This window comes from Henckelia pumila, chromosome 2 (genome assembly GCF_033568475.1).
Source record: "Henckelia pumila isolate YLH828 chromosome 2, ASM3356847v2, whole genome shotgun sequence".
In the NCBI taxonomy this organism is placed as follows: domain Eukaryota; kingdom Viridiplantae; phylum Streptophyta; class Magnoliopsida; order Lamiales; family Gesneriaceae; genus Henckelia; species Henckelia pumila.
The window spans coordinates 162,537,186-162,560,876 of record NC_133121.1 but is presented as its reverse complement, the minus strand read 5'-3'; the positions used below and the strand labels follow the sequence as shown (position 1 = coordinate 162,560,876).

The 23,691-nt window shown below is 38.8% G+C and overlaps 1 protein-coding gene across 1 annotated transcript; it reads right to left on the bottom strand.

The window, feature by feature from the left end:
• Positions 1 to 21,451: 21,451 nt before the first annotated feature.
• Positions 21,452 to 23,358, bottom strand: LOC140883154 (strychnine-11-hydroxylase-like). Its single transcript, XM_073289515.1, has 2 exons — positions 22,363 to 23,358; positions 21,452 to 22,267 (listed from the first exon to the last, which is right to left on the bottom strand). The coding sequence occupies exons 1-2, from the start codon at positions 23,230 to 23,232 to the stop codon at positions 21,659 to 21,661; spliced, it is 1,479 nt and encodes a 492-aa protein (XP_073145616.1). The 5' UTR covers positions 23,233 to 23,358; the 3' UTR covers positions 21,452 to 21,658.
• Between the last annotated feature and the right edge of the window lie 333 nt (positions 23,359 to 23,691).

The window sequence follows — 23,691 nt, the reverse complement described above, 5'->3', positions numbered from 1 at the left end:
ATCAAAAAGGTCATCTATTCGGGGTAAAGGATACCTGTTCTTAACTGTATCCTGATTCAACTGACAGTAGTCGATACAAAGCCTCATAGAACCATCCTTCTTCCGAACAAACAGAACAGGAGCACCCCAAGGCGATACACTAGGTCTGATATATCCCTTGGCAATCAAATCTTCAAGTTGCTCCTTCAACTCTCTCAGTTCAATAGGTGCCATACGATAAGGAGCTTTGGAAATAGGTTGAGTACCTGGCACCAAATCGATGCTGAATTCGATCTCTCGAATAGGTGGAAATCCAGGAACATCTTCCGGAAACACATCAGCAAAATCTCTAACCACTGGTAAATCTACCAAAGCTGGGCTAGATTTCAGTACATCAACTGCATAAACCAAAAATCCTTCTGCACCTCTCTGCAACAAACGAGTCATAGATAACACCGAAATCAAAGGAATTCTAGATCGAGAACCCTTACCAAAGAATTTCCACTCGTCTGCCATTTTAGGTCTGAACCTGACAACTTTCAGAAAACAATCGAATGTTGCCCTATACTTGGTCAAAGCATCTATACCGACAATACAATCAAAATCTGACAGTCCAAGCACAATACAGTCGAATTCTAACAAATTTCCCTCAAAACAAAGTTCACAGTTCCTGACTAGTCTGACAGAAACAATTCCTCCACCCAAAGGTGAAGTAACAGCTACTACAGTAGACAACAACTCAGTAGGCAAAGCATGCAATAACACAAATTTCTAAGAGATAAAGGAATGGGAAGCACCTGTATCTATCAAGACATGAGCAGAATAACCGAAAATCGAACAGTTACCTGCTATAACATCGTCAGGTGCTGCCTGAGCCTGATCCTCTGTCAAGGAAAAAACTCGTGCCTGCTGTCTCGAAGGTTGGTTCGCACTAGAGTTACCTCTCTGTCTGTTTTGCTGCTGAGGCTGGAAAGAGTGCACTGCAGAAGACTGCCTCTCAGGCTGAGCTGTAGGTCGAGATGTACTTCCACTCTGAGCTCGGTCTCTGTTACGCTGAGGGCACACCTTAGAGAAGTGTTCCGGTTGCTGACAGGTGTTGCAGTTACCAAAGACTCCCACACACTGATCTGGTGAGTGTCTTCCTCCACACTTGCTGCAGTACAAGGATGATGATCCAGAACTCTGCCCTGAACCAAACTGTCGGGAACCACTGGAACTAGACGAACTGTTCCCCTGCCTTTTGAACTGTTTACCTCTTGCCTTGTAATGATCCTTTCTATTTCCCCCACTGCTACCACCTTCATACCTTTGCTGCTGGTTTTGATGCTGAGGTGACTGATTCTGATACTGAGATGGTTGTTTCTGATACTGCCTCTGCTGCTGAGGTGCCACCTGATTACCTCTTTGCCTCCACAAGCCTGCTTATGCTCCCTTTGCGTGATTCATGGCATCCGCAAAGTTGTTAGGCCTGTTGGTGTTCACCAAAGTGAAGACATCGAGGTTCAAACCATTGATAAACTGATCGGCCTTTGCTTCCTCATCTCCGGCAATTAGCGGTGCGAAACGCAATAGACTATCAAACTTGGCTACGTACTCTTCAATGTTCATATTCCCTTGCCTCAGATTGGCAAACTCTGCTCCCTTATCTTTACGGTACGAGATAGGGAAAAACCGCTTATAGAATTCAGATTTAAAAAGAGTCCAAGTAACTTCCGTACCTCTACTCTCTATTGCTTTCTTTGTCATGATCCACCAGCTCTTAGCAACCCCACGTAGCTGATGAATGACTAACCTGATTCTGCGGTCATCTGTGTAATCAATGGAATCGAACAGCTGATCGATATCATCCAACCAACTCTCACAGTCAACTGGATTTTCTGAACCCATCAATAACGGCGGATTGAACGACTGAAACCTCTTCAGCAAGGTTTCCATAGGCGTCGCTGTAGCATCCATCTGATCAACTTCAGTGCTAGCTTGCTCAGTCGCAGGGACAACTGGCGGTGTGTTTCTGTTTATCACTCGACGAAACCCATCTGATAATCAAAGGTTAGGACACGAGATATCTCAATCGCTACAATCAGTGCCCTTACAACCGCTTGGAATACCGAATACCAGTCGATAACCGAAACAGTTATATCTCAAGTAGATCATGCTTTATAAATTTAAATCACAAAACCATGCAATTCAATAATCCTCAACAATAAAGCATGCTCGCATGGAATTAAGTACACAGTTAAATAATTCAAACACATGCGAGGAGTCGATACACGCATACTCGATCTACCCCGCTCACTCTAGTTCAACCAAGAATCTTAACTCTCTGAGCGGTTATCGACTGGTATCTGGTATTCCAAGCGGTTGTAAGGGCACTGATTGTAGCGATTGAGATATCTCGAAGGGGTGTGTGCCCGGGCGGCTAAAAACTGCAGCCCGAACGCCCCCTGCTGCAGAATTAGGAAACAGTAGAAAAAACTAGGAGGCTCGACTCCAACACTTCCAAAACGAAATCATGCATTACAATGCAACTCAAAACGTTAATACACATGCATAATTCAATACAAAGTAGTTCTAAAGTTATACAATCTCAAACTAATAGAACATGCTTCATTCTAAGATTACAAACCGAATAACAACATATCAAGTTCGAGTTCTAACATGCTTAAATCTTAACTAGATAAACATGCTGATTCGACTTCTAAAACCGAGTCCCACTACTAACTCTCCCTCTTGAAGCTAACCGGGTCTTCGCTGACTCGATCCTGCCCCATCTGTTGCCAAGTACACATACAAAACAAAGCAACAGCCGAATAACTGGTGAGAATGATAATCCCAGTAAAAGCAACATATCAAGTAATACAACAATAAACATGCTTTCAAGACAACAACGTAATCAATGACAATAAAATGAAATGCATGTCTTTAAACCGGGATATCAAATCTGATAAACGAAGGATTGCTGCTGTGCTTTTGGGATCTCGAGGATGAGATCACGTAACGACTCACCGACTCTCCCAATCGAGGTGGTGTCACGTATCCCACTCCTTTAGACTTTGAGCAACTATAATGAGTATGCTAGCACTAGGCGAAATGACTACGACCTAGGCCACTCAATCATAGTTCCCAAATGTCTAAACAAAAAGGGCTATTCTGCCCGCTGAAGTCAAAGTTGGCTCAAGATGAATGCATAACATAAACATAAAACATAGCCATGTAACAAGAGCTCAAGAAAAATCAACAAGACACAAGTTCCTCATGCTAGAACAAGTGTAGATGCAATATGTGATTTAAAGGGGAAAACTCGAGAACCAACTGTCCCGAGTATGCTATCCCGCTACGATGACTGTTTTTACCTTTCAATGCAGTAGCTCCAACTCTGGATAAGCTACAACCAAAAGATTGTATCAAACACTAAACAATCTAAACAACAACTGCGGTTCAAGATAAATCTCTTTACCATTCTTTGCCCAAATCTCGACGACCAATGCTGTTAACTCCGGGCTTGACCACTCTAAACGAAACTTTTTAGATACAAAAGATGATCAACAACATCGAACAACTCAAAGACCAAAGTACAACAACTCAAATGGTTCGAAATCTCAAAACTCAAACCGACGGCATAACAGCTATAAACTGAACAAACCGGAAATGCAGACAGCAGTTCAATAACGATATAACCTCATATCAATGCCCAAAACAACAATAACAAGGCAAACCCACCAATCTCAAAATCCAAGTTTTCGAAAATGGCTTCCAAAAATCATAACAAATCCGAACGTCGCTCTAATTCAAAACTAAAGATAATAAACGATCAGAACTCTGTCAAGAACAACATACTCGAATCTCGAACGATTCTAACAACATCCAAAAACTAGAATGTATCTGATCGTAGAAAAACTTACGGTATAACGGAGCTCTCGCTGCAGTGACCGCTAATCTGCCTTCAGAAATAATTTCCAACGGCCGGATCGTGCTCGGACTGAAATCCCAAAGCTTGGAAAAGCTTGGAGGCATGAGAATGGAGGTGGCGTGCAAGGAGGAAGAAGATGAAGTGAATGGACCAAGTCAACTATACAAGATAATATATAAAATCCAATATTTGCATTTTAGTCCCTAAAATTTCCAAAATTTGCAAAAAGAACCCTGATCAAAATCAAGTCGGCTCTTGAACTCTGCAATCTCCGATTAACTCAAATAAACTCATTTAAGATAAAAATGGAGCGTTACACATGGATTATTTTCAAGCCACCTCCACTCATCTCCAAAATGTTGAAGACATGATGCGCAGCATGGCGACTCAGTTGGGGCTGGATACTTCCAGTTTTTGTGCGGCGCCTCATTATCCGCCACCCTTTCCGTTCCAGTATGGCATGCCGGAACAATTTGCTCCAGTTGCACATCAGGATGCTTCCAACCAAGAAGAAGAAGAAGATTAGTAACCAGGGGAGTTCTTTTTGTTTTGAATTTTGTTTGTTGCATTTGCTTGTTTTTATTTTCTCATTTTTGTGTTTCTGAAGCATTGAGGGCAATGCTTTAGATAAGTATGGGGGGGGGGGATGTTTAGTTCTTTTTTTTTTGTTCATTTTGTTTGCATTCATTTGGTTTAGTTCTTTGTGTTTTGTTCGTAATCATACATATCATTTTGTTGTTGTTTGTGTTGTGGATGCGAGTAGACTACTGCATTTTAGCCAATGATGATTGAGTTGAAAAGGAAAAGTATTTTTGGCAAAATTTTACTTTTGATTGAACATGAGAAGCTGTTGGTTGACTTGTGAATCATATTAAGCACACATGTTAGACTAGTGTAGTGTAGCGATGTAATTGACGATATTCGTGTTTGTTTGACCATTGCACGACAATAGATGCTTGTTGATTGTGATAGTGTTTTGAATTATTGATGGTTGTTAGACATTGGATGCATGATTTTGGGCATACCTACAAATTGTTTTTTTATATATAAACTTTTGTTGTAAGCAAAAGTTAACTCCATCCGGGTTACGAGCGAGGGATTGAAATCCTAATCCCTTGTTCTTGACTAAGTATGCGGATTCCATGGGGTTACCAAAATTTTGAAATTTTAAAATAGCAATTCCATTCGGGCTTGGACAATTATTGAAATCCTAATCATTGTTTCATAGCTAAGTTTGCGGGTTATATGGGATTGTTGCTCCATCCGGGCTATAGACGAGGGGATTGAAATTCTAATCCTCTCTTAGTTATAGCTAAGTTTGCGGGTAATTATTGGGGCATAAGAAAACTAATTGCAAAATCCAGAGGTACGTAATAAATTTTAAGAAAGTGCATGTTTTTGTTTGGTATTGTTGAGATAACGGAGTGCTGTATTGTGATACTTGCATTGAATTGTCATAGGTCGCTAAAACATTCTTAGATTGTATTCTTTTGAAGTTGCATGAAACTGGAATAACATGGCACACACACACGTTTACGTTCAACTGACAGTGTATTGTAGACAATCGAAAGTTATTTTGGTTTTTGGTAGATTGAAGTAGAACTCGTCTGAGGCTATCTTGTACATGATTCATTCGTACTTGTGTTATTGCATTGTGTTTTTGCATGTCTTGCTCGAGGGCGAGCAAGATTCAACTATGGGGGTATTGATAAGTGTATTGTGTACGCATATTTTTGTGTCATTTTTATAGTTATTTTGCATACATTTATTTTACATCATGTGTTTTATTTGTATTTTATTTATTGTGCTCATTCTACTCTCCTGGTTGCTTTTTGTAGGTTAATGAAGCTTTTAGAAGAAAACTGAGATAAAGACTCTCACGCGGGCAGACCATCATCTCGCGCGTGCGCCATAGCAAATTCCAGTACCACAAAGATTCAAGACGCGCACGGGCGGACCCATATCTCGCGCGAGCGCATAAGGAATTTCCAGCAACGTTGTATCTAGTTCACGCGCGAGCGAGCTCATATCTCGCGTGCGCGTGAGAAGAGGTTCAGGACTCTGATTTCAAGATCTGCGCGCGTGCGAGACCTCATCCAGGCGCGGGCGCGAGTTCGGGATGCTGAATATTCGTAAAATCCTAGGTTGAAAAGGAATCTACTTGGTGCGGACTCTATAAATAGAAGTATTATTATCTTTTTTTGGACTTTTGGAATTTTGGACGCTAAAACTGAAGGCGGCTCTTGAACAATCTTCCAGTTTTTCTTCTATTCTCATATTTTCTAGTTTATGGTTTTATACTTTGTTTTATTAATTATGTTAATTAGTGAATAGTAGTTTTTCTTCGATCAAGGCTACGTGATTGGGCAAGACAATTTATGTAGAAAATTTGATTGTTTATTTGAGAATTTTCATACTTGATTTTATTTTATTGATTATCGAATTTATATTTGTCTTGTGAATTTTCTGGCCAGTTATTTGCTTGCATGTTAATTGATTCCAATTCGACAGAGGAGGTTTCGATTTTGATCACTTCGATAATTAACATATTGTAAAACCAACTAGAAATAGAATTTGATTTCATTGTGCGATTTTGGTGTAAACAGAATTTTCATAGTTCGTCATGCATTCAAATTTGATTAGAATTACGAAAGATTAATCCGTCAATATTTGAATAGGTTTTATTGTGCTAGAAATAGTCATTTGAATAATCTAGGAAAATTCTAGTGAATTAAGATTAAGTCTGAGTCCTAAATCATCTACGTGTTACATGAATTGTCTGGTACCTACATGTGTCCTTGATCGAGCTTTGCCCAATTTGAATTCAACCTTTAATCTCTGTTGCGTTTTAGTGAATTTATTTTATTCGCAATTTTAGTTACTAGTTAAAATATAAAATTTCCCTTTTTGATTTGTATAGATTAAGTAAAAATAATCATATTCTAGTATTCATAATAATACAGTCCCTGTGGGTATGATATCTGATTTTATTCACTTTACTATTACTTGACATGGTACGTTTTCCAGTAGAATTTATTCACACCGATTTAGCAGGTCATAGTTTTCATGCATTAGTGTGGTTTAGCATCATTTAATTTTGATTTTTATTCTCTTTTATGCATTTTGTCTACACCTCACTTTACCTAGTTTAATTGTAGAAACAATGGAAAACATGGAATTTTGGCAGAGTTTTTGTGCTCGAGTGGAAGCTTTTTACCTCTCGAGCGTGTGTGAGAAGAATTCAAATAACTGGCATAGTTTTTGCACTCGATCGGGTACTTTTTACAACTCGAGCGCTTTCGAGGGATTTTTGAAAGTGCAAGGGCAAAACTTTTGCGCTCGAGCGGGTATTTTTAGCCGCCCAAGCGCGATCGCGAGGAAGGAAATTCTTATTTGTTGTAATCTTAAAAGGAAACAAATGAAGGATTGATTCTGGGTATATATATATATATAGATATATATCAAATTTTGGCGGAGAAAAGGGGATTCAGATATTACAATACAACTTGACGGCTAGGGTTGGCAATTGAAGATGGTTGAAGATCACTCCATCATCTTCTTCTCCATTCTTCTCTTGATCATGATTAAAAACTACTTTTTGATTATGTTTATGTTCATGGAGTAGTTTGCTTATAGATTGAGGACGCGAGATTGGGCCGAGATTAATTTATGTTGAACACGTGGATTATTGTTTATGATTTTTGTTTTGTTTCAATTATTGATTATTGGATTTTTCAGTTTATTCTTGTGAATGATTTTACCAATTTTTTGCATGATTTGACTTCAGGTCAAAGATATGGATCCAGTATTGTTTGCCCCGCTGTTGAGAACAACTTCAAGCTTAAACATTCCATCATTCAGATGATACAACTTCAAGCTCGCTTTGGAGGAACTGCAGTTGAAGACCCTTAGGCTCATCTGGAGAGATTTCTGGCTATCTGTGACATATTCAAGTTTAATGGAGTTACAGCTGATGCAGTGAGACTGCGTTTATTTCCATTCTCCTTGCAAGGAGATGCGACTGAATGGCTTACAGAATCGCATTCCGATTTAATCACGACATGGACGGGACTTGTTCAAGACTTTTTGAACAAGTACTTTCCACCTACCAAGATGGCGCAACTATTCTATGACATTATATCATTCAGACAGAAATACGGAGAATAACTTAATTCAGCTTGGACCAAATTCAAGAAAATGTTGAGAATGTGTCATCAACATAATCTGACACAAATCCAGCAGACCCAAACATTATATAATGGTGCTGACCCATCAGTGAGAGCTATGTTGGATGCTGCAGCAAATGGTATTTTATTCCGAAAAACTCCAGCAGACGCATGGGAGATAATTGGGAATATGGCAGAAAGTAATGTGGGGTGGCCAAATCTGAAGAAGGAAAAGAAAGTAGGAGTTCTAGAAATTGATGCTTTAACAGCGCTGGCTGCAAAGATTGATGCTCTAACTCATCAAATGTCGCAGATCCAGTCAGCCACTGTTAATCAAGTTCAGTGAAATATGCCAAGGAACAACATGTTTTTGAAGCTGAAGCAGCAAATTTTATGAGAAATCAAGGAAGACAGCAGAATAATCCCTACAGTAACACATATAATTCGGGATGGAAAAATCATCCAAATTTCTCATGGAAGTCATCATAAAATACTTCTAGCACTTCTAAACCAGAGAAGAAAAAGCCCAGCTTCGAAGAAATTAAGATGAAATATGTTGCTGAAACTAAAACAAGAATGCAAAATCAAGAAGCAATGTTGCAAAAGTTGGAAACACAGATGAGTCAGATAGAAACCTAGCTTTCAACCAGGGTACCAGGATTGTTTTAGAGAAACACTGAAAAGAATCCGAGAGATATGAATGCTATCATGGTAGTGAAAAGATCACAAGCTGAAGGAATTGAGAAGAGTATTGAGGGAGAAGAGACCATGAGGCATGCTTAACACTAACGAGAAAAAGAGGACAAGCAAATATCTGCAAATTCCTCACCTACAGGTAAGAGAGGTAAATCTTCTAACTCTGATAATAATTGTAATTGGCTGGGTGCGTCCCACTGCTTCTGACCCATCTGGCCTTCTGCTCTGGGGGCTCAGACCATACTCATGGTCTTCTCCCCACCAAGGAAGGGGAGTTTTTGCTTTCCCAAGGTTCAAACTTGTACCACCAGGCATATATACAACCTCAAGTTGATTTCCATGTACTCTGTCCATTGTGCTATCGCTCGAGGTAGGGGTGGCGGTTCCGCTCGCCACAAGAAGGCCACTGTTTGTTGGAGAAGTCCTCATCGAAGTTGGCGCCGAGAATTCTCCTCTCTTCCCTCTTATTTCCTTCTTGTTTTGTATGCGTAGATTCCTCGAAAATGAATAGGCCTACCGATAGAGTTGAGCTGGGGCCATTCTCCTGTTTCTGAAGGAAAGAAGAGGCTTGATCAATCTCATGTACTTTTTCAGAGCGTCTCTTATGTCGATTTTAGGCTTTCTTTTCTGTTTCTCTTCTTTTTCTTGATGACCCTTCTTGTTTTCACACCCTTTTCTCCATTTGGGAATCCAGGAAAAGGATCTCGATTTTGCTGTCTCCTTTTCTTACAGGACAGTGGTGCTGCAATTACTTTCTTGATCGAAAGTGGGACGATGAGTAGTGTGATCGATGTTGATGAATCCAGGATCAATGTTGTTTTCTTGATGAAAGTCCTTTATGAGGAGAGTGAAGTTGTCCAAGGAGTTGGTGTAGAAGCATGGCGAGGAAAGGAGATTGGAGAGCAGGTGCAGCGGGAGCAAGTGGCCGTGGAAGAAAATCTCGTCGGCCAGGGTTAATTCGATGGCGAATGAAGGGTGCGATGACTTGTCCTTCTCCGCGAGTTTCGATTGCGGATGGGGGAAATCGTGAAGGTGAACTCATGTACGGGAGACGACGAATTCGAATGCGAAGACGTCGGGTTTTCTATTGCATTTCTCTGTTGCCCTTCACTCTACTTATCTTCTCCACTGTTTCTAACCACTTGTTCTTGTATTTCCATGGCAGCCGTGATTCTTAGTAATATTATACTAAGGGTTGATTTCCATGTATTTGAAAAAGTACATGAGATTGATCAAGCCTCTTTTTTCCTTCAGAAACAGGAGAATTGCCCCAGCTCAACTCCATCGGCAGGCCTATTCGTTTTCGGGGGAATTTACGCGTACGAAACAAGAAGGAAATAAGAGGGAAGAGATGAGAATTCTCGGCGCCAGCTTCCATGAGGACTTCTCCCACAAACAGTGGCCTTCTGGTGGCAAGCTGAACCGCCACCCTTACCACAAGCGATAGAACAATGGACAGAGTACGTGGAAATCACAAAGCTGAGAAGAGAAGATGGATTTGGAATAGATGGAAATCAACTTGAAAGATGTTTTAATGTTCTTGAAGTGCAAAACGACTTTGAGAAGGAAGATGATCGAGGTGCGAGACAGAAAGTTTCTCGCTCGAGCGCGGGTTTTTACCGCTCGTGCGAGCCTTGAAGAAAGTTCGGGACAGAGTATGTCTCGCTCGAGTGCATGTTTCTGCCGCTCGAGCGAGGGAGTTTTTCCAAGAAAAACACACACTCGGCATGTTAGTGTGTGTTTGAGATTTTATTGTTATTTTAATATCTTTGGCCTATTTTTGAGTGTTTTAAGTGTACTAGGAAATTTTTAAGTTATATCTTTTTGATATCTTTGCAATATATTGCATTATATTTTATCTTGGAGTTTTAAACTATAAATACATTATTATTTTTCACTAATTATAGTTTTTCAGATTTATGCATATTTTTCTTGAAATTCTTTCAAGAATTTTATTGAAACTTTGACTTTGTTCAAAATCAAACTTATCAAAGTTCAAAACTTTGTGGCGTTTGTCAATTGATCTTCATTGAGGATTGTCATATATAATTTATCTGAAGGTTTTCATAGAATTTAATTGTTTCGTAATTTATGTTGTTACTCGTTCATCGATTAAAGGTGGAAATTCAAATTCTATCTTTTATTATTTTTCGCGAGTTTATACTTGTCTTAAAAAGATCGTAAACTTCAATTGATTCTTGTTTTAATTGATCTTAGGGAACAAATTGGATTATCTGTGTTTGCTTTTCATTAATCAATCAGATTCATATCAATAACCTCTAAAATAATTTCACATGCGTTATCATAACTCGTATACTCATTATTTTATTTTGAACACTTATAACATTATCAAAGACATCAAGATTATCTACGCACAAGATAAAAAATATTAAATTCATTAACATGCATAAACACTCTCAATATTTCATGACGAATGATCAAACTCCTCCCCTTCTTAGACCCAGCTACTCTCAACACAAAATTTATAAATATACAAAACCATTGTGCTCTAGGAATAAGAATTGATTAGGTCAAATCATAAAATTGTGACTTAAAGAAAACTGTTTGTCTACATACAACATGCTTGTCACAATGCCACCCAACATTCCTCTTCATATGCATCCATAACAAATATTTATGAAAAATATTCATTATTTTGGATTTCTCAATAAAACACCTTAAACTCACAATATATGTTCTTTCATCAATCAACTCATGTAACGACAAACATATAAAGAAAAATTTATTTTCTTTAAACAGGTAGACATCACTCCAATAGAATTTATCATGAAGAACACATAGGAATAACTCAACACATCTTTAAAACAACTATATAATACATTCAATTCCTTAGCATTCTCAGGCCATAAAAACTTTGTAATCAAAATAGATAAGAAATAATACCTTTGTGATAGAGTAGTAACTACCACATTCTCCTTACCTCGTTGGTACTTGATCAACTTTTCATCAACAATTCTAAATCCACGAGAACTCCCACCAACCACAATTAAAACAAATTTTCTTGTACACAACACATTATCTTTCAAATTTTCACACAAACTCTAATCTCTTTGTGTTAGCACCAAAAGTATCAAATATTCGACATATCCATTCAAAGTTTTGATGTATACTAAGACATAATCAAAGTATAACACAAAAAAATATACTAATATGTGCATGTAAATCTCAACTCACAATTATTATGGAAGTTCTAGGCGCATTAGTTAGCACAAAAATCATCACTAACCACTTAAGAAGATACAAATTTCCATCAATGAAACTCTTACTCCATTCACACACATCAATATAAACCAAATCACTCACTTTCTTAACATGCCAAGATTCAAACAACTTAATATCAAGATTTGAATTTAAAACATTTCTCATAGATAAAAAAAAATTTCCAAACTTTTCAACAAAGTAATTAAATCCCAACAAATTAAAAATAAGATTCTACCTTTTCAAGCTGGAATTTGATTGGTATATGACTTTTGAAACTAAATCATACCTCTCAAAAGGAACAACTAGCCAACTTTCAACTTGGAATCTTCCTTGCCTCTTCATCGATTCATCTCCTTCTACCTGCAAAGAAGAAATAAAACTTCTTGGGATTGAACCGGCTATTTCATCACAATGAGATAAAATCTCTTTGTACATAAGTACTCTAAAGACTTTATTTAATCTCGAAAAATTTTGAAGCTTACAATTTTGGACCATGATATTTTCTTCTTTTATTGGACTCTTTCCTCTCTTTTCTTTCCTGTAGTGACCCAACCCAGATCCACTACCTAATCAGAGTTAGAACATAATTAAGAATGCATTTAAAATAAATCGCTGCGGAAACTTAAATAAAACTGACCGGCAGAATACAACCGGTAAAATAAACCAATATACAACCCAATCGAATTACAAATAATCCTACGGGTAAAGTCCTACAGCTAACCCTGCTGTCTTCACTGGTCACTGGCTACTCCAAGATCCTGGTGCTCAATCCTGCACCTACGCTTGCCCCGTCGAAAGGAGTGTCCAGACATACAGAAAATACTGGACGTGAGCTTTAAGCTCAATACAAAAGCAATGATATATATAATATATGCAGCACATAAGTGTATTTATAACGAGGGTAAAAACAGTACTCAGAGGCGCCATGAATATACAGGGCAATGTCGGATAGCAAGTCCGCGGTGCTGCTCCTATATTCACCTATCAACTATAGCGTCTGCCCCACCATCGTGGTCGCTCCTAGTGATAGCAAAACCCAGGGGATGAGTGTCCCTAGACACGAATCCATAAGGAGTAACTCATCACCGATGGAAACTGTCTAGACTCACATCATACCAGATGCAGTCTACCGTAAAAACATCATGTGTTAAAGCCGTAAAACATATAAATTAAGTAGCGCATACTCATGCAACACATACAATATATATCATGCTGGCCATCTCAGTCAGTACTTACGTACCTTACTGCAGGCAGTTCCTAGCAGTCTCACTCTAGGTTCCAAGCCTATCATCATCTCTACAATGCAAATACTCATGCATCCTTCATTAAGCTCTAAAAGACTTAACTAAGCCATTTCATACTCCTAAATAATTTTAGGAGACCATATCTATACCCGCGTCCGTCGTTATCCCGCTAATGGTGACTGCCTCAAAACTAGGCCATAGTTCCGCTACAACGCCTGGATCGCTATGCCACTTTCGAAATCCCAAAAGGACGCCTAGAATTCCCTAGATCTAAGTTAGAAGGCTAAGGAATTGAGAGAGAAAAAGGGAAGGTGCGCTCAAAAATGAAATCTCGGCCCCCTAATTTTAGGCAAAGTTCAGAGCCTCCGAACTCGACTTTGGAGCCTCCGATCCTGTTCGGATCCTCTGTTCCTGACTTCGGAGCCTCCGATCCTGTTCGGAGCCACCGATCCTGACTTCGTATCCTCCGAAGTCTCATCAGTGATGTCACTAATGACGTATTTTTCTCGGACAGCTGGCCATGCAAGTTCGGATCCTCCGAACCAGTTCGGAGCCTCCTAACCCTCCGAATATTTTCGGCCATTTTTGAGTGTTTTGGATCCATTTTTGGACTCCGTTAATCCATCAGTAATTTCCTTAATCATGCATTAATTAATCTAAACATGATCACATGATTAATATACTTATTAATCGCTAATTCTGGATACGGGTCACTACATTCTCCCAGCCCCCCCCCCCCCATCCCTTAAAAGATTTCGTCTTCAAAATCTATGGTAGAACCTCGAGAACGTATTAGTGACACTTGCTTGAGTGTCTGGTTGAAATAGCTTCCGACAAATTCAGACTCTTGTCGAACTCACTAAAATATCCATTAATGCTAAACCGCATTAGCATTCTCCCAGCTGAAAAATACTGCGCTGCTTGACGACAGTCAAAATTTCTGGCACTAATGTATCACATCACTGATATATCTTCCATCCTGACCACTATCTCAATGATCACGAAGGATACAAACACCCGCTTGATCGAGATCATTGTCCCTAGGAAAATCTTAGACTGACGAAGACCAAGTTATAACATGACTGGCTTACGACATTCGTCAAATCACTAACTGAATTAACCATTCCAATTGGTTCCAAAAGCTCTTAGTGCATAACACCTCTAGTCAGGAAATACCGATCCCAACACGGTGTCATGAAGGAACTCTCATCACATGAGAATCATGTCACAAAATCCTCCCTTGAACCATTGGTCTGCGAAGTCATATGCATATGCCGCAATGACAGTCATCATATCTCTAATGATCTACATCATCTCAACCACAGGTTATTCACTTATGAATTTCAATCGATGGACATCCTCCTGATAGTTATATATACTCGCAATCACTATACACACATCAAGAATAAGGCAAGCTTCCACCAATATGCTCGACTGGGACAGTCCACAGTGCACAGACATATGGAAATGCTTTCTATTCCGTCTGGAAACTCGATAGTCATTGCACCTGGTATAACTCACCTCAGAGCCTCTGCTGACACCATCATCACTACCTACCTATCATGAACCCGACCATTGTCCATTGCTAAAACGCAATATCCTTGACAAACAATCTGCACGGATGTGACTCACAGACTAGAAAGAACGAATTCAATTCATCCCGATCTTGAGAAGTTTTCAAATTCAAAGGAAAACCTCATTGGCTACTAGGTCGATCCTTGACTATCTGAGTTATTTCAGAGATATCGTGTATCACTCGCTGAAAGATTAGTGACACAACCTGCTAGACCTCAAAAACTAGATCCTAGCTAATGTCACATATCACGATCAGACAACTGATGTCTTTTTGCTAATGTCTATTAACATTTCCAACTACTCGTTGGACCCAACACAACGGTATACTTAGATGTCATCACAGGAACACTTCATCAAAATGTTCTGTTGACAACCTTCACTCTTGTTGTTGGACAACTCTTACATGAAGCAGAAACTTGATCCCTTCTGTTACTCAACCTGAGTATGCGATTACTATCACTAAGCAATTGATGGAATCCATATCAGTCTCTTCTTTAAAAAGAATGTATAATCCTGGGAAACCACAAATTCCCTTGCTTGTATCTACTGACAAGTTATCGCCTAACTTGACCATACTAGTCCAATTGCAATTGTCCCCAACTACAGCAATACTGAATTATTCATCTCCAGCAACCCTAGAGATTCTAAATTACCCAAATCGCCGACTGCTCTGAGATTGTACCAGATACAATTTCTCTTAAGCATTACGCGACAAAATACTACCTCAAGTATTTCTTAATTGCTACACCCTGATCAACACTGATTGGGCTCAACTAATCGATCTCGTCGATTCTACTGAGGCAGCTTACAACGATAACCCTCCTGGACAACCACCAAGGCTTCACGGGTATAGGCCATGCTTCCCTCGTGACTTAAATAGTTCTGTACAATCCTTAGCATCTGATATAATCCATTACTGATGAAATCAATCATCTTGGTGAAATTTCTCCTATTCGAGTCAAAGTCTTGAAACAGCATCCCATCCAGTATCTCGAATAACTCCTATCACAAGAAAACCCTAATCATATATCTGATGACAATCCCTAGTCATTGCTGGTAAGAAATCCGTCTACCTACTAGATTGATCCATCTAGCAGTATCTACTAGGTCAAACCTATCTGCTCAGAACACACGCTCGTCAAGGAATTCCCTCCAAGACTTGTCCTCATGGCAGAAACTCACACCAATATCTCTGACACAAGCCAGACGATATCTAAATCATGATACCAAACTAGGCATCTAATCCAAGGTCATACCCCGCCATGACTGTTACCAAAACTCTAGACTGAGTAGTCTTCCCACCGCCATCCCCTAAAGCACAGAGGCTCCCAGGTAATCCTCTGAAGTACAAAGACTCTCAGAGTAACACTGGCATAGGGTCGCGCCCCATCACGTCTAGTCATGGTCATAGTCCACAACTCTCGGCCTATACTCGACCTGGCCTCCTGATGAAAACTCCTCATCACGAAGTCTCAACCTACGAAGGTTAACATACTACTGTTCTAAGGAAACAACCTAGAACAAGGCTCAATGTTCCAAATCGAACAATATTCCCATGCCTCCTGATGAATCACCTCATCCCTGGCACTACTCAGCCTGCTGACTAACTAGGTCAATCCTTGGAAAACACCTAGACTAACCACAAGTCAAACAGTTACAGTTGGCTTACTCAAATACCCATGGGCTACAATAGTTTAATACTAATCAACTAGAACAATGCCAATCTTAGCAAAATCACTTGCAATAATTCATAATTGCTGGATAATTAATACATGTATCATTACTTCAAGTTATGTACAATTTCTTTATTACAATCCCATAAAATACAATGAAAATGTACAACCATTAACTTGAAATGATACAACCAAAGTATGATGATTCATTACAACTGAAATACTATTTACAACTACAACAATACAGTATTTAAAATCATCGTACTAGTCTTCGTTCCTTTGAGCATGAAGCTTCTAATCGACACGTGCATCAATGCAAGCGTAATCCAGCCCAATATCTCTCGGCATCTCGTCCTACCACGAATTCCAAAGAAATAACTCGAGCTCTCTAACCAGCTATGCTCTTTATCAGTGCCTGTCAGTCGACCTCTTCTGCTCATGACATATCGGCAGCGTTCTTCTCGTATTCATATCATGCTTTTGAACATGAAGTATCTCGTGTGCCTACCAAAAGCATCGATATATGCATACCGGTAAAACCATGTTATGCATGAGTTTAAAGACCTTGCCCTCGAAACCAATCATACCTTAGTCACTCGAGGCATTTCCTGGTGAAGGTTTTTATGACAATCTCTCCAACTACGAGTGAAGAATCTCTTTGGACTGGAACCACATGGGTTATTATACACCATTCGTTCCAAAAAGTTCTCAGAGGTATCTGACGCAATATACTCCTTCTTCTCTTCCAGGCTTCCCTGGTTGAAATCCATATGTTCTTCGATCAGCATCCCAATGCATCGAATGATGAACCACCCACAGCAGTCAACCTATCTATCGATATGCTACTACTGGTGTTCTCATCATTGTTGTATTCCTTATAGTAAAGACTTCTGCTGCAAACCTCGGCAATGAAGAACCAAATCATCCTTCGTTAGGTCTCACCAATCCTACAAGGATAATCCAAAGTCTCAGTACTATGTCCCAAGTCTCTTTGCATGCCGCTCTGATACCAATAAATGTAGTGACCCAATCCGGATCCACTACCTAATCAGAGTTAGAGCATAATTAAGCATGCATTTAAAATAAATCGCTGCGAAAGACTTAAATAAAAACTGACCGGCAGAATACAATCGGTAAAATAAACCAATATACAACCCAATCGAATTACAAATAATCCTAAGGGTAAAGACCTACAGCTAGCCCTGCTATCTTCACTGGTCACTGGCTACTCCAAGATCCTGGTGCTCAATCCTGCACCTATGCCTACTCCGTCGAATTGAGTGTCCAGGCATACAAAAAATACTGGACGTGAGCTCTAAGCTCAATACGAAAGCAATGATATATATATAATATATGCAGCACATAAGTGTATTTAAAACAAGGGTAAAAACAGTACTCAGAGGCGCCATGAATATACAGGGCAGTGTCGGATAGCAAGTCCGCGGTGCCGCTCCAATATTCACATATCAAATATAGCGTCTGCCCCACCGTCGTGGTCGCTCCTAGTGATAACAAATCCCAGGGGCTGAGTGTCACCAAACATGAATCCATAAGGAGTAATTCATCACCGATGGAAACTGCCTAGACTCACATCATACCAGATGCAGTCTACCGTAAAACATATAAAACAAATAGCACATACTCATGCAACAAATACAATATATATCATGCTGGTCATCTCAGTCAGTACTTACGTACCTTACTACAAGCAGTTCCTAGCAGTCCTACTCTAGGTCTAAGTTTATCATCAGCTCTACAATGAAAATACACATGCAGCATTCATTAAGCTCTAAAAGCCTTAAATAAGCTATTGCATACTCCTAATTAATTTTAGGATACCATAGCTATACATGTGTCTGTCGTTAGCCCGCTGATGACGACTGCCTCAAAACTAGTCCACAGTTCCGCTACAACTCCTGGATCGGTATGGCACTTCCGGAATCCCAAAAGGACGCCTAAAATTCCCTAGATCTAAGTTAGAAGGCTAAAGAATTGAGAGAGAAAAGAGGGAAGACGCGCTAAAAAATGAAATCTTGGCCCCCTATTTATAGGCGAAGTTCGGAGCCTCCAAACTCGACTTCCGAGCCTCCGATCCGGTTCGGATCCTCCGTTCCTGACTTCGAAGCCTTCGATCCTGTTCGGAGTCTCCGATCCTGACTTTGGATCCTCCAAAGTCCCATTAGTGACGTCACCAATGACGTATTTTTCTCGGACAGCTGGCCATGCAAGTTCGGATCCTCCGATCTCTTGTTCGGATCCTCCTAACCTGGTTCGGATCCTCCGAGCCCTTCAAATCTTCCCGGTCATTTTCGAGTGTTCTGGATCCATTTCCGAACACCGTTAATCCATCAGAAATTTCCTTAATTATGCATTAATTAATCTAAACATGATCACACGATTAATATACTCATCAATCGCTAATTCTGGATACGGGTCGCTACATTTCCTCTCCTTTTTTTTTTCTCAAAGGCCATCTCACTTTTGTGCACTCTTTTTTTTCGGTCTCTAAATTTTCTTTTTGCTTCTCTTTTTCCATGTCTATCTCACTTTTTTCTTCACTCTTTTTTCAGCCATTTCATTATAATTTGGAATTTCCAATTGATCATCAAGAACTTCTTTTGGACTCAATTGGATAGAAAGATTACAAGACTCATCCAACAACATATTATTATTTCCGCTATGAACATCAATAAAACTCTCATCTACCACAAGAACATTGATCACTTTTCAACACAAATATCATTAATCAATGAAGTTTCATCCTCAATTTTCTTAACTTCTCCAACTTTACATTTTTCAACATCAATTAAAATTTTGGATTCAACATATACTTGAGAATCCACCACTTTCACCACCTCATTAGGACATTGACTAATATCATGCCCAACTTCTAGACACCATAAGCATACAGTATCACAAGTACTAAAATTTGAAAAACTCGATGTACCTTGATATTCCTGCTTTGGATTTTCACGCCTTGACTTTCTCACGGGCTTAGTCATGACCTCCTCTTCTACATTCGACCTCCATGTGGACAACTCATCATGCCTATAAACATCGTTAAACCCATCAATTTTTCTCTCTCTTCTATTCCCATAATCTCTCCTACTACTTTCTTCATCTCTACCAACATCATAGTCATCCTCCAACTTACTCATTTTCTTTTGTATTGGCTTAAACACATCCTTAACCGCCTTTCTCATCATCCATTTAAACCATAGAAAAATCTAGGTTCGAACCATCCCCTACTCCTTTATCAAATTTTCTATAAGACATTGCACCAGCAAGAAAAAAGTTAGTAATAAAAATATTCCTCACCCAAGTTCTTACAAGTCACTCCAAACGAATCACTCTACACTCTAATTTTTTTTTCCACTCAAATATATGTTAGGCTTTGCTTTGTGGAGTAAAGATCAAACCCTCAAGTTAAAAACTTGTAGACGCCAAAAAATTGGCTTCACGAAAGATTGACCAAAAACACAAGTGAAAAGAATTCTAGGAATAATCAACTAGATTTGCACCCAAGGATGAACGAAGATATAAAACTGGAAAGATTGCCACAAGTTATTTTGCTTCTCTAAATTATTTTTTTTTTTGAAATAGCTTGTAGCACAAGATACGAAACTTGGACGACAAGAAAGAAACAACGAAGACTAAATGACGAAGAATAGATTTAGATGAAGAACGAAGAACAAATAAGAACAAATACTTACTTGTCTCAAAGAAAACTGTTCTCTGATGCCAAATCATATGAATCTGGTTGATTAATGAAAAGAAAACACGAAGAGAATCCAATTCGTGCCCTCAGATCAATTAAAACAAGACTCAATTGAATTTTACGATATTTTTAAGACAATTATAAACTCGCGAAAAATAATTATAAAAGATAGAATTTGAATTTTCACCTTTCATCGATGAACGATTAAAAACAGAAATTACAGAACAATTGAATTCTATGAAAACCTTCAGATAACTTGTATCTGATAATCTTCAATGAAGATCAATTGACAAATGCCACAAAGTTTAGAACTTTGATAAGTTTGATTTTGAACAAAGCCAAAGCTTCAATAAAATTCTTGAGACAATTTCAAGCAAAATATGCATAAATCTGAAAAACTATTATTAATGAATAATAATAATGTATTTATAGTTTACAATTTCAAAATAAAACATAATGCATGATATTGCAAAGATATCAAAAAAATATAACTTAAAAATTTCCTAGTAAACTTAAAACACTAAAAAAATAGGCCAAATATATCAAAATAACAATAAAATACCGAACACACACTAACAAACCGAGTGTGTTTTTTTCTCGATAAAACTACCTCGCTCGAGCGGCAGAAACATGCGCTCGAGCGAGACGTTGGTATGACATTGACGTGATGCTAATGTGTCTAAATTTAGAGCTGTCAAACGAGCTAACTCATGGCGGGTCTGATCGGCCCACCAAAAACCCACCGTTTGGCGGGCCGATGGCAAGCCGAAGATCCACAAACGCAATCCAACCCAAGGTGGGTTGCGGGTTAAGCGGGTCGACCCGCGGGTTGACACACTACAAATAAAAATAAAAATAATAAACATTATAATTAAATATAAATTTTATTTCATAAATAAATATTAATAGAAACATATTAATAAAATTTTTAATTATTGATTTTACTCGTGTAAATTTTATATAAAGTAATTAATACGAAAAAATTCACAACTTTCATTAAAAAAACTACATATATCGCCATAAAATAAAAAAAATTAAATTTTTTTTCTCTAGGCCCGCCGCGGGATTTCACGTCTAAGCCCGCCTTTATTTGGGTTGAAAAAATTTCAACCTAACTCGTTTAAATTGTGTGGTGAGACGATCTCATCCGACAAACCTAACCCAAATTTATGCCTCCGTCTAATATCATAATAACATTGACAGTTAACTAAATTTGCAAAGGACCAAATTAATTAAAAGAGTAAAAATAAATGAAAAAAAAAACTCAATTATGAGCAAAATCACTAAACATCGTATATATCGAGAACGATAACGGAGACAGAATTTTTTACTAAAAAATTACTGATACCAAGACGTTATTCTGACACAATATTTATTTTGTTATGCTACAAAGCTTTATAGCATCTTATTGTATATGCAAAAATCATATTATATAAAAACCTTTAACTATTACGACTCACATGATTTTACTACATTCAAACATGGCATCTGCCAAAAAGGCAGAGATCATTTTTCTTGCCAGGACTAAGTCCAGGCGATGCCTCCATGTCTATGTCTTCTTTATTCATTCCATTCGGCAACTCCCAGTCAAATGCGTAAAGAAGATTGGCAAGTGCCAGCTCCACGATTGCGATTCCCAGATTGATTCCAGGACATCCTCTTCGACCTGATCCGAACGGGAGCAACCCGAAATCTTGTCCTCTGTAATCTATAGTACTGTCCAAGAATCTATCTGGGTTGAATTCCGTGGGATTTTCCCAGTATTCGGGGTCTAACCCGATTGCGTGAAGATTCACATAAACTGTGGTTTTTGGTGGGATTTCGTATCCATCTATGCTGCATCTTTCTATGGTTTCCCTTGGGACCGAAAGCGGAGCCGGAGGAAACAATCTTAATGTTTCTTTGATGATTGCTTTCAAATAAGTAAGATTTGGGACATCATCTTCATCCACGGTGCCTTTGTTTCCGACCAAGTTTCGGACTTCTTCTTGTGCTTTCTTCATTGCGTGGGGTGTCTTCATCAAAGCCGTCATGGCCCAAATAATCAGCGCTGCACTTGTATCTGTTCCAGCTATAAATATATCCTGTGTAATCAAACAATAATTAAAAAAAAAGTCAACATCTTTTTTCCATCTAATTAGGATAATTTCACAATTGAATATATAGAATTGATTCATACGACGAGGACTCCCTTGATGTTGTCCCATTCAAGATGAACCGGAGAGGCTTCGTCTTGTTTCAACCTAATCAACAGATCAAGAATGTCGTCGTTCATCGATTTAGGCCTCTTTGGATCAAGATGTTCATCTACAAGTTGTTGACAGAACATATCCAAATCCCTGAAAATGTTGTCTAGTCTAGAATTCATCCCACTTAATTTGTCAATCCAACCCAATGAAGGAAAATAATCGCCCACGAAGAACCCTGCTAACACTGCTTGAGTTTCTTTGAAAAGCTCATTGAAACTTCTTTTTTCTTCATGGTCGTACTTCTTCCCGAATGCGGCTCTGCATATAAAGCCGTTAGTGAGCAAGAACGTGGCCCGGCTCAAGTTTATCAACTCATTGGAATTGGACTTCTTGATCATGTCTCCGATCATGCTAGAAACTTCGTCTTCTCGAACGGGTCGAAATGAGATCACCTGCTTAGCGCCAAACAGATGGAGGAGGCCCATTTTTCTCATTTCCCTCCAAGTTTCATTGTAGGAAGACGCCGTAATATCTGAGCCATTGTAAGTTACTTTCTTTAAGCAAATAAGATGTGGCCTCCCTGAGAGTGCCTTGTCATTGTTTTTCAGGGCTAGTTTGGCTACTCTTGCGGAAGAAACCACGACGGCGCCTCGACAGCCGAATTTCATCGACATGAGAGGGCCATACTTCTTTGCAAAATCATAGAGGCACAAGTGTGGACGGGCGGGATCGAACTGATGCAGGTTTCCGATTATCGGAAGTCCTTTCGGGCCCGGTGGGAGTAGGCCAGTTTTCTTGTGTTTGAAGAGATTGAAAAGGAAAAATATTGAGAAAGAAAGTACAACCAGAAGAAGAAACATGGTTACTCGATTAATAATAAACTACAAAAATGGGAGATTTCTCAGTTCAGATATTTGTAGGAAATTCTCGAGGAGAAGGCGGCCTTTTCATTAAGTAATTGCAACACAACTTGTAGAGGGTTGATATTAAGATTCTGCATACTTAGTTTGATTTTGGTGTGGTCCTAATTGGTGTTGACAACACCACCTAATTAAAATTACACACGTCTTTCTTCTGTCACGACAACAAATCCTTTCATTAATTAATTATAACAAATGGGATTTCTTAATATTCAAAATTGACTTCTTAATATTCAACAATTAGAAGTTCATATTTATTATTTGCAACAAATGGACTTCTTACTTTTGAAGACGTTCAAGAATAGCGGCATATGTAGGGTTGATTTAAGGTTTAATGCTTACACACACCATGATCAAAATTCACAACAAGAAGAAAAAGTGTCCATACATATGACATGA